The 17052-nt window shown below is 36.6% G+C and overlaps 2 protein-coding genes across 5 annotated transcripts in view; both read right to left on the reverse strand.

Annotated features, from left to right (window-relative positions):
• Positions 1-9530, reverse strand: part of LOC142344612 (tRNA uridine 5-carboxymethylaminomethyl modification enzyme MnmG-like) — a 32387-nt gene extending 22857 nt beyond the window's left edge. Inside the window, exons 1-2 of the mRNA XM_075396417.1 lie at positions 8972-9530; positions 8752-8854 (exon numbers count right to left, since the gene is read on the reverse strand). Of these exons, the coding sequence (XP_075252532.1) occupies positions 8752-8854; positions 8972-9071 (203 nt within the window). The 5' untranslated portion in view covers positions 9072-9530. The remainder of the gene's footprint in view (positions 1-8751; positions 8855-8971) is intronic.
• A 145-nt stretch (positions 9531-9675) lies between these two features.
• The window catches only part of LOC142344611 (uncharacterized), a 324571-nt gene continuing 317194 nt past the window's right edge, over positions 9676-17052 (reverse strand). For 3 of the 4 annotated variants that reach the window (XM_075396414.1, XM_075396415.1, XM_075396413.1), the window contains 4 exons: positions 13306-15818; positions 12401-13017; positions 10417-11589; positions 9676-9955 (listed from right to left, as the gene is read on the reverse strand). In XM_075396414.1, the coding sequence (XP_075252529.1) occupies positions 9792-9955; positions 10417-11589; positions 12401-13017; positions 13306-15818 (4467 nt within the window). In that variant the 3' untranslated portion in view covers positions 9676-9791. The remainder of the gene's footprint in view (positions 9956-10416; positions 11590-12400; positions 13018-13305; positions 15819-17052) is intronic. The other variant, XM_075396416.1, reaches the window with a different exon arrangement.

A 17052-nucleotide genomic window follows, 5' to 3' on the forward strand; every position in this document is an offset into this window, starting at 1 on the left:
TAGAGGCTCCAATTTAGCAGTATATTAACAAAATTGTAAGCCGTAAATTGCATGTTTTGGCTTTTCCAATATTCGTAGTATTTTTTAAAGAAAAAAAAATTTCAATATTTTTTATAAGAACTGATGAAAAAAAGATATATTTTTCATTCTTCAAACACTTTTCATTTTTTTATGAGGAACTTCACAGTCAAAAATCTATTGTAGTTTAAAAAACAGAAACTCCAATAGTCTGGAAAACATAATTCAAAGTGCAATTTCAAAGAACGGAAAATAATTCTAATTTTCAAAAAAACTATAAAAGAAATTTTGTATTACGTTTTTCAACCTGGCCATCGATAAACGCTCTAAATCTGAAACCGTTCTGTATTGCATTAAACTAGAGGAGGTTAGTTCGAACGATCTGCTCTGACAACGTAGGAAGACAAACAAAAAGGATGAGAAAAATTTTCTGTTTGATATTCAATACTGAATTTGGGTTCATACCAAGCAAAAGTTTTCTTTTACGTCTCCGCCGTTTTGAAAATAACAAATAGTGAGTTCTAATGAAATCAAATAATTGCTTGAAAAAACAACTGAAAGAATTTAGAAAAAAATAATTTTTTCGGCCTTCAGTTTTAGGTTTTCAAAGTTTATTTTTGCTACTTTGATAGCTCTAATTTGCCTGAAGTCTTCTATTTTCCGAAAAATCTGTTCGATACAGTGAAACATCGTTTCTTACAAAAGTTTTTCATCGGCAGGAACAGAGAGAGACGCAAAATTAGACAAAACATTTAAAAAGAAACGACTTAATTGATTTTTTTTAAAAATTTTTGGTCATAAAGTCAAAATCAAAAAACTTTTAGGCTTACAACAGTACTGAATTACTACTCAAAATTAAAATTTCCTTGCACCTAACTGATTATACTATAGGTTTATCCGTTTGTTTTATCTTAAATTGCAATGCGATCTGTCACCCCCCCCCCCCCCCCCCCCCCCCCTCATCAAGCAATTTTTTTATCCTTTTCGAGTTTTCCTTCGAAATTGTAAAGCATTCCCCCATTTTCAGTTTTCTGATATTTTATATCAAAACTAGATCCCGTGGGCTACAAAATAGAGTTACTCTTTTTTCTCTACAATGCGTAAACAAAAAATGAGAATTTGACTGACAAAAAAAGCCAGCCCTGCATATATATATATATATATATATATATATAATATATATATATATTCCCCATTTTAAAAAACTGTTGGAACAATTAAACTGAGATGTAATCAATTAAGCATAACTCCTTAATTACTCAATAATTAAAGTTGCTAAGAGTCACTTTCTGAGTGAGGCAAGAACGAACGATCACACTACTAAGCGCCAAAAAGACGTGAAACAAAATTCAGCCAGAAATAGCAAAAAACAGGTTCAAGAGAGAATCACAAAACATTGAGACGAAATATAGAACCAAAGTAGGTCAAGTCCTGAATCACGATTCAATGAATTTTCGTTGAATGAAACCACACTAGAACTCAAATAGCTGCCGAATGGACTTTGTGATCAATTAATTGACAAACTTCAAAAAGCAGCAAACTGATTATAAAAGACAAAGAGAACAGAAGTCGAAGAACTGCATGTAAACAAACATAACCGACTAAACGTCGGACGAATTGCTCTCGAACGACTAGTGGGAGCTCTAATCAATTGCAGCCTGCTTCAGTCGGGGGGGGGGCTAAATGGGACTAAGAAGTTCAATAGTGGGCTTCAAATAACCACTTTAGAGGTTAACATATACCACTATTAAGATTTAAAGTAAAAAATAGCACCAGTTTCGGCGCTTTTTTCATTTGACTTTTGGTATTAAATTGCCGCTAATTGAGTTAAGCCGCTTGAATTTGTGATTGAGAGAGAATTTTAGATCACGCGAAACGCAAAAAGTCAAGGGCGTAAAAGTCACTCGAAAAGTCGAAATAGTCAATTTTGCATAAAAAAGACACACACGTTTACAATAATTGCTACGAACTTCGTTCAAGAACAATTAAAAACTCCTATATCAATTTTTCATATTTACGACCTTTAAGATTTAGAAACCCGACTCCAAAATGACTGCATTAAAAAAAATAATGAAAAATGTGAGCTGAAAGAACAAGAAGTGTCTCAATACAAGTCCATTTTCATTCGTTAAACAAACCAAGAAACTAATAAAAGATCGACTCACGTATCTCCATTTGCTTTTTAAAAAGTACGCCGTCAACAGGTTTCAGTTTTCTCATCATTACAAAAACTAACCGCAAAGACATCGATTTCAGGAAAAAAAATCGCAGAAAATGAGTCTCGACCAAATTTTCAACTACAAGAATATAAAAAATTCCGCAGGCAGATTGTCCAAATAGCTTCACCTTGGATTTCCTTTCAAATTTACAGCAACAGATTGAGAATCAAGGTCGTAATCTTAATAATGCAATTTCAAAACATAGACAACAAGTTAGATGGAAATAGCCACCGTTGACCCCCTTGACATCCACTGGGATTGAGATACAAAAAGAAAAGAATTTGACAGCATTTTATTAAAGAGTTTAAAATTATTCTAATTCGGTTTACAGTTTTAAATAGACTACACAGTAACACAGAATTCAGCTTCTAAAGTTAAGACTATCAAGCTTACTACTATTACAATTAGCATTCACTCTAATGACCTTTGATAACATAATGCGCGATGAATTAATGACTGAGCATTGTCAGCTTATTTTGAATTGGCTCTTTTAACCTTGACCGATATCACTATTTTGTGTCAATAACGCAACTTTGTTGACTGAATTCTAAACTTAATGCATTTGAAACAGTGAGAGCAAGGTAGGTCTGAAAACAAACGTGAAAATTATTACTTGCGCAAAATGAAAAACATGAACAAAAGGTAAAACGAGGAGAGCGCCTAAGCAAAAGCCGTTCGGATTGATGACGACGGCTAATAAAAATTATCAAAAACAAGCCAACAAACTTTTTGAAAATGCCCTTATTTGTGTCGAAATGATACTTATTACCAAAAAAAGTCACACATGTGACTGAAAATCTATTAAGTCCAATTAGTAAATTAAAAGTCATTAACAGATCACATATTAAGAGTTCACTATTTACAGTAGATTTCATTCCCTGCAAATATATTCAAAAGTATAGTAAAGGTCAAGAACAGTATTTACAAAAATAGGTGGTAAAAATTATTTCTATCAGTACCAGTTGAGAACAAGAACGAATTTAAAAAGGAGATGAGAGAAGGTTGGATACAACAAAGGGTTTGCTACAAACCAGCAATCAACTTAAATGAGATAAAAATGATCAAAACGTAAAACTAAATGAAAATCAAACAAAGGAGAATCATCTGAAAATTTATAAATTCGTGCAAAAGAGACAAATGATACGTTGGCGAACTCTTTTAAGTGAAAAAAATTCCAGGACAAATAAACGAACAATGAAAAAGCCAAAGACAACTTCATTTTAGCTTCTCTTAGCTACTGGATCATTACAAAAAACTTGATATTTATTCAAGACCAATAATGCAACAATCTGAAAAACATAGTGCAAATAATTGCGTATTTATTTTATTGAAGCATCACAGAATATTGGAGAAATTACTAACGGACTTGATGTTCGATATCAAGTTCTTTGCAACTGAATACTACTAGACTAGTCTATTTGATATTTTGAAGTCTATTGGAAAAGGGGATAAGGAGTATAAGTCCAAAACTATAAGAACTGCCCTTCACATCATGATTTAGTCTCCTCGGCAGATTATGTGAATCTTCAGACTCATCTAGAGAACTACGACTTATAGTGACACTAAGACTTTTAGTGAGAACTGCTTAATAGCTTTATGCCCTCGTGCTTTACCACTCTCTTCGGTTTCTCCAGACGAAAAGTCACTCAAATTCGTTGCTCAGACGACAAAACGGTCAGATAGAAAACTGGTAGTACGAAAAATCCAAAACAAGAACATAGCTGGCAAATTGCCAGAAAATAGCCGCAATAGCTTCATAGTTCTGTAGTCTCAAAAAGAAGGTAAAAAAGACAGACCAAAAAAGAAACTTATTCTTTTCATTAAGGGCTGAGATGTTAAATTTTGATTAAGAATCTCTATAACTCATTGCTGTTTCTATGGGCTGCTTTTAAATAACCTTCAATTAGGGTGACAAGCATCCATTTGACCTTCTCTTTGAATTAAAGCAAAGAAAAGTCAATTTCAGTGAGGAAGTCATTTTTAAGAGTGAGGTAAGTCACGTGTGACCAAAAAATTAATCACGCCAATGAACAAAAATAAGCTCAACTAAGAGCAAAAAATGACGTCACGCACGCAATTCAGTTGAAATTGCATGAAAGAATGAACAGAAGCAGATTTGAAGTGGTTGTGACGTTATATGGTCGTAACAAAATCTTGACGAAATAAATAAAAACATAACCGACTAACGTCGGGCGAATTGCTCTCAAACGACCGGCGAGCGGTTGGCTTCGTCAACAGCTAGCCACGGTTTAGTGACTTCAGGGCGCTACCTCTTTATCCCGTTTCTGAATACGAAAGTCAAATGAGTCAGACGAAAAATCGGCCAAGCGAAAAATTGCATAAAAGACAAACAGGATTAATATATTTGCTACAAATTGCTTTTGAGAGCAATTAACAACGGTTTCCTAAAAGTGCCTGTTAGATAATTTATGAGAAAAAAAATTTCAACTATAACTCATTGATGAGGATCAGAGATGGTGACATTACGCCACATAACAGCAGCTGAAGTGTGGAATCAACAAAAAGACAAAGTGAGAGAGAGAGAGAGAGATAAAACGTGAACGAGAAAGAGAAGGAAAGAAATCCCAACAGAAAGAGAGAGAAGGAGACAGGCATATATTCCATGATTGGATTCGACACTGCAAATTCTAGCTTTCTAACCTTGTTTATAAATTAACCATATAAAAACTGAAAAATGCAAAATTAGAAAAAAGTTTTCAATTTCGCAATAAAATAAAAACCATTTTTTGTCTTGAAAGTTCTATCAAGTAACCCATCTCTGAGACTTGAAAAGTTTCGTTGGCCAGTAATGGTCGTTAAACTCAGAAAAGGACAAAAAATATTGAAAAAATTTGAACAACATCTTGCTAAAATTCAAGACATCAATATCTTAAGAACCATTTCCTTGTCTCAAGAGACTATACAGTATCCATGTTTCAAGCCTGAAATAGTTTCACTGGCTCAAAGATCCACACGCTTGGAACAAAAATTTTCCAAAAAAGTGAATTTTATCCAAATATTACTAATAGTGGAGTCATAAAAAATGGTGATCACAATCCCATTAACTCTAAACTATTCAGCAGCTTACTATCAAACCTTGAGGAGGCCCAGGGCCTCTTTTGGCGGAAAAAAATCAAAAACAAAAAAACTGCAAATATTTTTAAAAATTGCTTAAATTCGTGATATTAAAATCTTGAAGAACATTCCATGAACATATCAACCGCTAGAGGAAATTCAGTGTTTCTTGAGGCTAGAGAAACCTAAAAAAATGACATAAAATTTCAAAAATATGCTTAAATTCGTGATATTAAAATCTTGAAGAACATTCCATTAACATATCAACCGCTAGAGGAAATTCAGTGTTTCTTGAGGCTAGAGAAACCTAAAAAAAATGACATAAAATTTCAAAAATATGCTTAAATTCGTGATGTTAAAATCTTGCAAGACATTCCGTTTAATCTAGAAACTATTCAGTAAACTATCTTCAAACCCTAGAGGAGGTTCCTTGGCTTTTACGGCTGAAAAAATCTAAAAATCGACAAAAAAAATTCAGAAAAACTTGAAAGCAAGTTTTATCAAAACAAATGCTAAAATTTGTGATATTGAAAAGATGAAAAACTATTCCATGACCATTAAAAATTTGTCAGTAACTTATTATTAAACCCCATAGGATGTTTTCTGGCCCCTGGGTCTGGAAAGACCTGAATAAGGAAAAACATGTCAAAAAACTTTGAAAAAATTTCACGTTTTGTCAAAAAAAATGCTAAAAATTCGAGATGTTAAAAAGTTCCATTACCACTAGAAACAATGCAGTAACATATTACCTAACATTTCAACTATAACTCATTGATGAGGATCAGAGATGGTGACATTACGCCACATAACAGCAGCTGAAGTGTGGAATCAACAAAAAGACAGAGTGAGAGAGAGATAAAACGTGAACGAGAAAGAGGAAAGAAATCCCAACAGAAAGAGAGAGAAGGAGACAGGCATATATTCCATGATTGGATTCGACACTGCAAATTCTAGCTTTCTAACCTGGTTTATAAATTAACCATATAAAAACTGAAAAGTGCAAAATTAAAAAAAAGTTTTTAATTTCGCAATAAAATAAAAACCATTTTTTGTCTCGAAAGTTCTATCAATTAACCCATCTCTGAGACTTGAAAAGTTTCGCTGGCCAGTAATGCTCGTTAAACTCAGAAAAGGACAAAAAATATTGTAAAAATTTGAACAACATCTTGCTAAAATTCAAGACATCAATATCTTAAGAACCATTTCCTTGTCTCAAGGGACTATACAGTATCCCTGTTTCAAGCCTGAAATAGTTTCACTGGCTCAAAGATCCATACGCTTGGAACAAAAACTTTCCAAAAAAGTGAATTTTATCCAAATATTACTAATAGTGGAGTCATAAAAAATGGTGATCACAATCCCATTAACTCTAAACTATTCAGCAGCTTACTATCAAACCTTGGAGGAGGCCCAGGGCCTCTTTTGGCGGAAAAAATCAAAAACAGAAAAACTGCAAATATTTTTAAAAATTGCTTAAATTCGTGATATTAAAATCTTGAAGAACATTCCATTATCATATCAACCGCTAGAGGAAATTCCGTGTTTCTTGAGGCTAGAGAAACCTAAAAAAATGACATAAAATTTCAAAAATATGCTTAAATTCGTGATGTTAAAATTTTGCAAGACATTCCGTTTAATCTAGAAACTATTCAGTAACCTATCTTCAAACCCTAGAGGAGATTCCTTGGCTTTTACGGCTGAAAAAATTTTAAAATCGACAAAAAGAATTCAGAAAAACTTGAAAGCAAGTTTTATCAAAACAACTGCTAAAATTTGTGATGTTGAAAAGATGAAAAACTATACCATGACCATTAAAAATTTGTCAGTAACTTATTATAAAACCCCAAAGGATGTTTTCTGGCCCCTGGGTCTGGAAAGACCTGAATAAGGAAAAACATGTCAAAAAACTTTGAAAAAATTTCACGTTTTGTCAAAAAAAATGCTAAAATTCGAGATGTTAAAAAGTTTAAACCATTCCATTACAACTAGAAACAATGCAGTATCCTATTATCAAACCCTAGAGGAGCTTCCTTGACACCTAGGGCTGATAAGAAACAAAAAATGTCAAAAATTTTCAAAAAGCTTGAAAAAAGTGCAAAATAGTATATATTTGCGTTTTTAGCAAGCGGTTGTTCGTCAGTAGCTAGCCATGGGGGGTGCACCGGGGGCTGATGCGTGGGGGGACACTGGGGTGGGGGGCAACAGCGCGGTGGGGGGGGGTGGGGCAATAAGGGGGGGTCAACAGTGGGGGTGTCTTCAACCTCAAGAACCGCCATTCACACCATAAGTATAAGTATAAGTCTCCAAAACAGTTTGAGCTGAAACAGAGCTGAAAGTCTCCAAGAGCACTTAATGCCCGCAGGGCGCTACTTATTTATCCCGTTTTTGAGGACGAAAAGTCGAAAGCGTCAGACGAAAAATCGGTCAAGCGAAAAATCGCATAAAAAAGACCGACAGGACTAATATAATTGCTACAAACTTCGTTTGAGAGCAATTAAAAACCAAGAGAAGGCCAATAATAGCCTCAGCTATCGCTTTGCGGCTATTAAACAACAGGTCTAAAATAATTGGTATAAGCTTTGTTTGAGAGCATAACCCACTAACGCCGGGAGAATCTCTCTCAGACCACTGGCCTGCAGATGGCTTCGTCGGTAGCTACATGCGGCTTGGGGAGGCCAGCTTTAGTTTAATTGAGGGAGGTGAGCACGTGGGAAGGGGTGGGTGCTGAATGCGGGTGAGGGCGAGCGTGCTGGGTTGCAATAAGGTGGAGGGGTGAAGTGAGAGGTGGGGTGGGGGTTAAGTGGGAGGAGGTGAAACTAAGAACCAACCTTAACACCATAAATTTATGTCTCTGAAACAGCTTCGGTGAAGCCAATTGTAGAGTCTGTTGAGCCAAAATTTCAAGAAAAACTTAATGCCCACCGGGCGTTACCTGTTCCCATTTTGAGATCGAAAAGTCAAAAGTGTCAGACGAAATATCTTTCAAGCAAAAAATCGCACACAAAAGACAACAGGAGTGCTAAAATTTAATTAAGAGCAACTATACATTGGAACTTAGTTTAACAAACGTATCACGAAATTTTTAACGATGATAACATTAATCAGAAACATGAAACATTCAATTAAATTACAGCACACCACGGGATTTCTCTTCAATTAACATCAGCCTGAAATACATAGATCATGCCGAAGAGACTAGACCAAAAACAGCTGAAGCATATCTCGGATACGCATACTGGTCGAATACGAATAGCTACGTTACGAATAGCTACGCAAATACATATTACAAAGCGCAATGAACACTGAATTTTTCCGTTTCCGATTTCTTCTGAATCACTACTGAAAACACGGAAATTTCGGTGAAACCGGAACACCGCAATTGTTCTGAATACTCACTGACCCTTTGTTACGAGACATGTGTAAGATCATAAAAATTTACCTGCGTCCAAGTCTGCAAGCGGCAGCAGCTGCCTCACAACCCGCGTGGCCTCCACCCACCACAATGACGTCATAGTCACGACCTTCACTTGGTCCATCAGATACTAAAATAACATTTCGCCATAAAATTGACTATTTTTTACAAAGATATTTCAAATTGAAAAATGATCAAAATGTTAACTGCAGGCTAATGTTAAACCCGGATCTAAACAGATTTTTACCTTTCCGTAACGCTAAGAAGGTTGGATTTTTCTTCTTGAGTTGCAACGTTCGCGTTGCTCCTCGACTGATAAGGGCCCCATAAAGACATGACAATATCATATCTCATGGCTATGCAGAAAACAATCAATCTGAAATAGCATGAATCTCTCACGTCTTAACATTTCATTTTCATTAAAACATCAATTTGTGTGGTATGTTATCAATTATGCAAAAGATAATTGGAGTTGAGCTGTGTACACAAAGTTGACACTGATTGATTCATAACTCCAACATTCATTATTTGAATGTAAACTCAAAAGAGTAAACTCAAAAGCGCTTTCCCCAACAATAATAGAAACCCTCGGAAAAACTCTTAAAACAATTTGAGTTTCAACACACTTATTTGAATCCAAAACAGTAGTCTAATGAAAGAATTTCATTGGGAATAATTAACCAAACTAAAAGAATAACTAGGGAACAAAATTAGTACTTTTTGCATTGATCTTATGGATTTTTTTCTTTACATTTCCACAATTTGATGATGGCCTTTAACTGAAGAAATTTTATCTGTTTCCTTTCTGCGACTAGAATGCAATCTTCTATATCTCATAATTTACACCCTAATTTGTTGAATCAACTAATTCGTATTTATTAAGATATATAGTATTTGTAGTGGATAGCGACACCTGTTATTAAACTGTACAATTCGATATCAATCCATATTTCCTCACACGGGGTAATAAAAATGGAAAATTTATTCGGGTTGCAAAAGGAAACAGATGGGAAGGAAACTGTATTAAATAGGAACAAATGAACAAGTTTAGTTTAATTTTGTTTGCTTCAGTGCTGATGGCTATGAAGCATTTCCCCTTTGGGCAGGAGCAGACAGCACTGCTGGCACACCCAATGTTGTCTGCACAAATTGTGTCTGGAGCTCAGGTGCTCCAGTAGTTTAGCACCATCATTCGGGAAGTTCGCGTCACATGTTGAACACGCGAAATCATCTGAAAATATAAACCAACATCAAATTGTCCCACGGAGCGAGCTCTCATAACCATCAAAAAGGGCTTCGCTAAGTCTCAAGGTTAATAGAAACAGAAGTTCAATTTAAAATTTACAGCAGTACATTTTAAAAGTACACTTTTAAAAAGATTGTGCTGAATGTCTATGCTTCGAAACAGTTGGCTAATTATATATTAGCTGTGCAATTGGAAAGATCGTAAAACTACATAGCTTTGCTCAATGTCCAGGCTTGCATGGTTGCGACAACTTAGCCATTTCCAAATTAAATTTAGCAATTTCAGTTAATGATTTATCATGAATATGCTTTCCAACCATGTCTGAGAGCTCAAGTGCTAACACAATCATGATAAATCATAAATTCAACAAGGGATTTTACTGGAATTTGTCCATAACTATAGCTTTAAGCCTGGCTGATGCAATTGCAGTCATAACTTATCATTACCTGTTAATTTTTGTTTATGAAACTCTGACAGGTGAATGTTGAAATCTTCTTTGTTCACGAACACATTCGCTTGTCCACTCTTTCCTGGCGGACATTTCAGACACTGAACTAGTTCTCTCGTCCAAACACTCCGAGGACAATGTTTGCAATCGAACAGAGTTGTCAGGTCGAGCGTAATCTTTCTCGAAGAACTTTTTCCACTTCCATTGTTGTTTATAACAACGCGAGAATTGCCCGAAGCATTGATTGAAAAGCTTCCCTTGAAAGTGGACAATTTTGATAGTCCAACAGCAGTTTTTGAACTTCCAACATTTTCGGACCGAAAGCTTCCATCAAGTTTAGAAGACGATTCAAAGCCTTGCGCTAGCTGCCGAGATTTCAGAGGACTTTTCTGTTTTTTCTTAGTAGCGCCAGAAGATGTCAAAACCTTAACATTCCATGTTTCTCTAGTGGGAATTTTTCCTCGACATACTTTCAAATGACCAGGAATGTCTTTATCAGCATCGTACATAGCATTGCACCCTTCTAATGGGCAAACTTTATGCTGCTTGCAACGTTTGTGTTTCAACTTAAGGTGTTCAACTAACAAATTTGATACTGCTCTGTATGTTCCCTTGGGACATTCATCGCAATAGAATGTTGTCGTAACAGTTAATTTATGCGCGGATGCCCTGTGACTAGCTTCTTCAACAGCACTTATAAACTCCTGCTCACAATTTTCAACCTTGCAAACAAACATCTGCTTAACTGTCGCGTTCAATCCACAATCCTCACATTTCAGAGTTCTTTTCGTTTTCTGTTGGCTCAGAGCGTTGTTCAGAACTTTTTCTGCAACAGCCTTGCGACATTCATGTTTCTGATCTTTTTGCTCCATGGCAGAAAACAGGAAGGCACAGCCTTTAGCGCCGATTTGCGGACAAAACTGGTGTATTTTGCAAAAGTTGTGGAACTCGGTGAAATGCTTGTATGCATCTTTAGTGTTATGGTAGATTGTATCGCATATATTACAATGAATAGGAGAGAAGAACACTTTATTGTGTTTTGAGGACATGTGGATCATGAATTCAGGATTGCTGGCAAACATTGCTTTTCTCTTCATCATGCGACACAGTTGACATGAATACACTTTAGTTTCCAGTTTCACATCATCACAATCTTTACATTGCTTGGGTCCTGCAAAAAACAAGCATAGAATAAACATTTAAACAGAAGTTTCAAAATATGAAAAGGCGAAATTTTATTTGAGAGATTATCGTTTCAACATTCAGCTCACCTTTAAAACCTCGATCTTCGCTGTCAATCAATACAGCAACTGTCAAAACAGTAAATAAGCCGAAGTTGTTTTTCGAATCAAAAGAAATTTAGATTCGTCTGAAAACTTGTCCATGCTGATAAATTTAAAAGAACTTCAGAAAACATAAACCAACTAAAGTTGGGAAAATTGCTCTCGCACAGAAGAAGGTTCCTCGAATCAACTTTAGACTGATTCAGCCGGAGGTGTCATTCAGGCTTTTAATCCACAACTCTGATTTAGTAAATAAACGAAACTATTTTGGAGCAATTTCAATCGCACTTTTAGTATTAAACTGGCACAAATTAATTTAGCAGTTAAATTCTGCATGAGAGCCAGATAACTCATTCAAAAATCAACTCCAACGTGAAAAGTTTACTCATAAAAGTCAATTCGCTCAGGCAAGCGAAATAATATTGTATAAAAACATAACCGACTAACGCTGGGCGAATTGTTCTCTAACGACGGGCGAGCGGTTGGCTTCGGTAGTAGCCAACTGGGGCTTAGCGATGCTAGCATTGGCTTATCTTGATTGAGTACGTATTTTTTCACGTGTCTCTATGACTTAACTACAAACTAACTCACTAAGTTCAGGGACCTACTGGTTTGAGCGTTTAATTGATTCTCTGATAGAATTGCAGCTTTCAAGCTATTGGCACGAGGAAAGCCGAAGTATCAAAATGCTGTAGTTACCTAGATTCTCCATAGTTTCCAAACACACCACGTCAACGCAGTCAGGGTTGTTTTCTAGATGTTTGTCTCTTTCTTCCACAGTGGGAAATAGTAGCTGGCACTGCAAATTGGGACAGATAATATGCATTTTACAAATGCCGTGGTTTTTTAGTCTATGCTGACGCCAACGTCCTCCCGAAATGTCCGTTCTGTTTGCATGTTGCTCACACGCATTACACGCGTAGTCGACATTCTCTGGCACCGTAACCGGCAAGTTATGGTCATAATTCATATGAGCATAAAACTCGCGCTCATCAGGAAAGAAAGCATTGCAAAATTTTTCGTTGCATTTGTATGTGTCTGTAACTATAATTCCTAACGCACAGACGCTGCAGACTTTGACAACTTCGTGTTCTAAATGCTCGTATGGTTGCTCCTTCATTACTTTGTCAGGCCTGAAGATCTTGCATTCGAATTGCAAATGTGCGGTGAGGCCATCAGCACCCATGAGTGCCTTGCAGCTGGGTTCAATGCACCGAGCATGCTTGTGACAGATGCCATGTGAGATGTAGCGGTGTGAGATGAGGTCTTTGAGGTTGTCTTTGAATGACTGTTCTTGACTCGGACACGCATAACACCTACAAAAGATCATGCATTGACAATATCAAATTCGACGAAACTTCGCGTCTGAGCAAAATACGTTATATTAAGAGCATGTTTATTTTTTGCTACTTAAAAGAAATCTTAAAGTTAAAACTGAAGAACACCAGATCATCGAAACTTCCTTGGGGAGTATGGCGGAAACTCCTAAAACTAAAAACTATAGAATTAACAGATGCGTAATTGTGATCATAGAAATTTAACAAAAAAAAATTAGATGCAAGAATCAGATGTTTTTTGCAAGACAAAAAACAAATTCGACAAACCTGAAATCTCCAACCGCCTTCTTTCCATGCTCTTCCTCCAAATGAATCAAAAACTCATCCTGTACAAAAATTTTAGGCGCTTTTCCGGGTTCACAACGAGTGCATTCGTACTCTTTATTGTTCTCGTTAATTGCCATTTTCTCACAATCCGAGCACACGAGGAAACTTGAAGGATCACTTTTAGTCAACAACTCCAAGCGCTTCGATGCGTCACTTGACAGTCTTCCAAGATACAGATCGTCAATGTTCGTCATCGACATTGTATGTTTAATCTTCAGGTGCTCTTTTAGGGTACTGACATTACCAGACAAAAGCCCACTGCATCCAAAACTACACTCGATATGCTCATTACAATAATGAGAGGCTCTGTGTTTGAACAAATCATCATAAGAATCACAAAACTTGTCACAAAACTTGCATCTTGGAACGGAATCAACTGATTGCGGATCAAGAGGCACTTGATGTTTGGACTCTAAATGGTACTCCAGTGCAACATAATCAACAAAACTCAATGAACAGGACTTGCAAATTAAAGGCATAGGGTGATAGATTAAAGGACATTTGACGCAGTGCATGAATCCCTTTTCAATCAAGCTTTCTCTACTTTGTGATTTTATGAACTCTTTCGAAGTGTCGATGAACTGCCGTTCGCCAAACACCGACCTACTATTCATGAGTAGCAATGTTACATCACGAGTGGATGTAAGTTCTTTTTCAGGGTGACTCAGATTGATTACTTTAAACTTATGAAGTAGAGATTGCTTAATAGGAGACAACGACTCTTGGTTAACATGAGTTGAACTTCCGACAACCAGGCAATCATCATTATTCTCCTCTTTAACTCGAGTAGGCGAATATGAATTCATTTTTTCAGATTGCAGTTGACGTGTTTGAGGTTCTTGATTTCGTTCTTCATTTACTGGCAGACCCTCATCGAGAGCACCCTGGGCCATTTGTATGGCTGCTGTTTCCTCTTCGTCTTTGCACACTTTCTTCAAAGGCGGGGGCGAGGGACTTTCCTCGCGAGCAAGCACATTGTTCGCAATTTCGACCAGCTCATTGCGAGATGTAGGTTCTTGTTGAATAAAATTTTTCGAATCTTCTGAAATAACTTGAGGGAATTGTGCACTCGGCAGAGGAACATCAACGGCTGTTTCTTCAATTGGGGTGAAATTCGGGCGCAAAGGATTCGCGCCGACTTTTTTATTGACTAGTTGATTAGTACTTAAAACTTGGCTGTTTTTGGAAGTACTCTGCTCCATTTCATTACTATTAGCGATGGGGTCATCTGTATCGGGTTCACTTTTTGTGTCCGGTTTAGATGGTTGATGAGAAGCAGTAGATCTGACAGCCTTTCCCGGTGAAGCAGTCTCTTCTTCATCACTGTCAAAACGAAGATCCACAACTTCAATCTCTTTAGTTGATTTAGAACCCAGTTTCTTCTTTAGAATGCTTTTCAAATTTTTAGAAAGCTGTTTAGACTTCCCACCTTTGTTAGACTTTGATGTAATTTTTTGTGTTTGCTTCCGACCAGACGCTTCCAACGTTACGCAGCTTTGACTTGGCAGACGATTTGCCCTTTTAACCCCGCTCTTTGAGTCAGTGCTAAAAATTCGTTGTACATTGTCAACTTCAGAGTTTAAACCGTCTTGAATTTCTTGGGCCACTTTCTTTACCATTTTGGCTTTGACCTGCTTTTTCTTCTTTTGTAGCTTTAAATCATTCACTAAATTTGCAGCATCAACTGTTGATTTCTTGGCCCCAGATTTCTTCGTAGTGGTTTTTGATTTAAATGTCGATTTGGAACTTCTAACAGCACCAGTTTTCTGTGAGTTCTCCTCAGTAGTTAAGTCCCACTGAGTTGAGCTTGTTTTGTTTTCAGCTGATGTGTTTGTGTTGCGGAACGTTTGATCCAACTCCCCTGTAGCAAGGTCAACGTTTGAACTAACTGGAGCCACTGTGTTTTGCTCTTCCATGTCAGAGGCAATTCGGATATTTTCAGATCTAACGTTTTCGGTGCCCGCTTTAATCTCACCGACAGCATTTTTTGACCCAATGGTTGCAACACTTGATGCTTTCTGAGGACTTTCACAATCTTTGAAAACATTGTTGTTCGTTTCCATGCCACAAAACTGCACAAAAGCATCAGAAGCATCATTTTCAATGGAAACAGATTTAGTTGAACTTGGTACAATAACTGAGTTTTCAATTACTCGTTTTCGTGTTTTCACACCAGTTATTGTCCCATCAAGATCTCTGTATTCATTTTGAAGGTTGTCCAAACCATGCGCGGATTCCACAGAGTTATTTTTGCATGTGTTAGATTCTCGCACTTTATCTGCAGTACATGAAACGTTAGCTAAAACATTCGAACATTCAGCAGCCTTCGTTTGACTGCCAGTGTCGAGGCTGTCATCGACTGAACAGCAATCAGAAGCATCGAAATCAATGGGCTCTTCCTTTTTATCGAGGGACACGCCAATTTTTATCACATGGTCGGGTGTTGCTGTTTTCTGTTGCGAATCAAGTGCTTATTTAATGGAATCGAAGGTCAATTTCAACAAAGGTTAAACTAAAATCTCACACCAGAATTTCGAAGAAAAATAGCAAAACTTTTGAAATCAGTCAAAAACATTTAATAATGAACAAAGCCGAAGACGAGTGGACGTCACACATTCTCAACGCGACAAACTACTTGTTCCGACCCCACTTAGTGCGGGAGAGGAACTATATGCTCAACTGGGATTTTTCGCTCAGTCAATACATTTGACGCAAAAAAGACATGGGCGATATCATAATGAAGCCCATCGGGCATAGAAAGCTATATTACAAAAATTCGTGTTTATTTTCAAGGAGTTATCCAGTTTTGAAGTTCTCTAGTAAAAATACGGCATTTTAAGGTAATTTTGTTCTTTTAGAGCTTAAATTTAGCTCAAATGTGGATACTGTTGCCCAATTAAGTTAATATCAGTCAATATTTTCGTTTTGTTAATAACCGCGCAACCCAATAGCGAGGCTGTCATTAGTCTCATTGTGGTTTTTACTATTGAAAGGATTTGGATTGTTGTTGAGCCACTTCTTAACTCAATGAGAAGTCATATCGAAGCAGTGATTTCGGTACTGCAACAATAGTAAAGGGAACAACGATGAGTAATTTCGAAGCGTAAAATTATTTCAAACTGCGTTCAAAATGAACAATTTTTCGGATTTTAAGAGGTAAATTTTGACGTGCGGATATCTGACTGCTGTTTTAGCTATTATGCTTCTGGTTTCTGTAAAGTTGATACCCGTCTTCCAATGATGCACAGTTGCTGTTGTTTGAACCGATCACGACGTCGAATTAATATTATGCGTCCACTGGATTCTATTTCATATTTCCCATTTTCAGTTTGTCATATTTGTATTTTTCATTTTCTTGTAACTTAGTTTCAATAAATAAAAGTACCATTGACAATTTAAAAAAGCGGGAGTGAACCTATATAATGTTTCAACTTTCAATTTAGAACTTTTTTTGCTCTGTCCGTTTTTTTCTAGGAAGCCTGATCGCGAAAACTTATTAAGGAGAGGAAAATTAAGCTCTCCAAGGAAGAAAGCAGTGACCTAGCGTTAATAGTCCATAGTCTAGGGTTATTATGGCTTCAACACTGCTTTCGCAAAGTTTTCGCCAAGTTTTGAGATTTGCGTATTTTGTTTTATTGTTTAAGCTCACTAATGAAAGGCACCGTTGGGCTTTCTAACGACGCAAAA

This window comes from Convolutriloba macropyga, chromosome 8 (genome assembly GCF_964194025.1).
Source record: "Convolutriloba macropyga chromosome 8, txConMacr16.3, whole genome shotgun sequence".
Classification (NCBI taxonomy): domain Eukaryota; kingdom Metazoa; phylum Xenacoelomorpha; order Acoela; family Convolutidae; genus Convolutriloba; species Convolutriloba macropyga.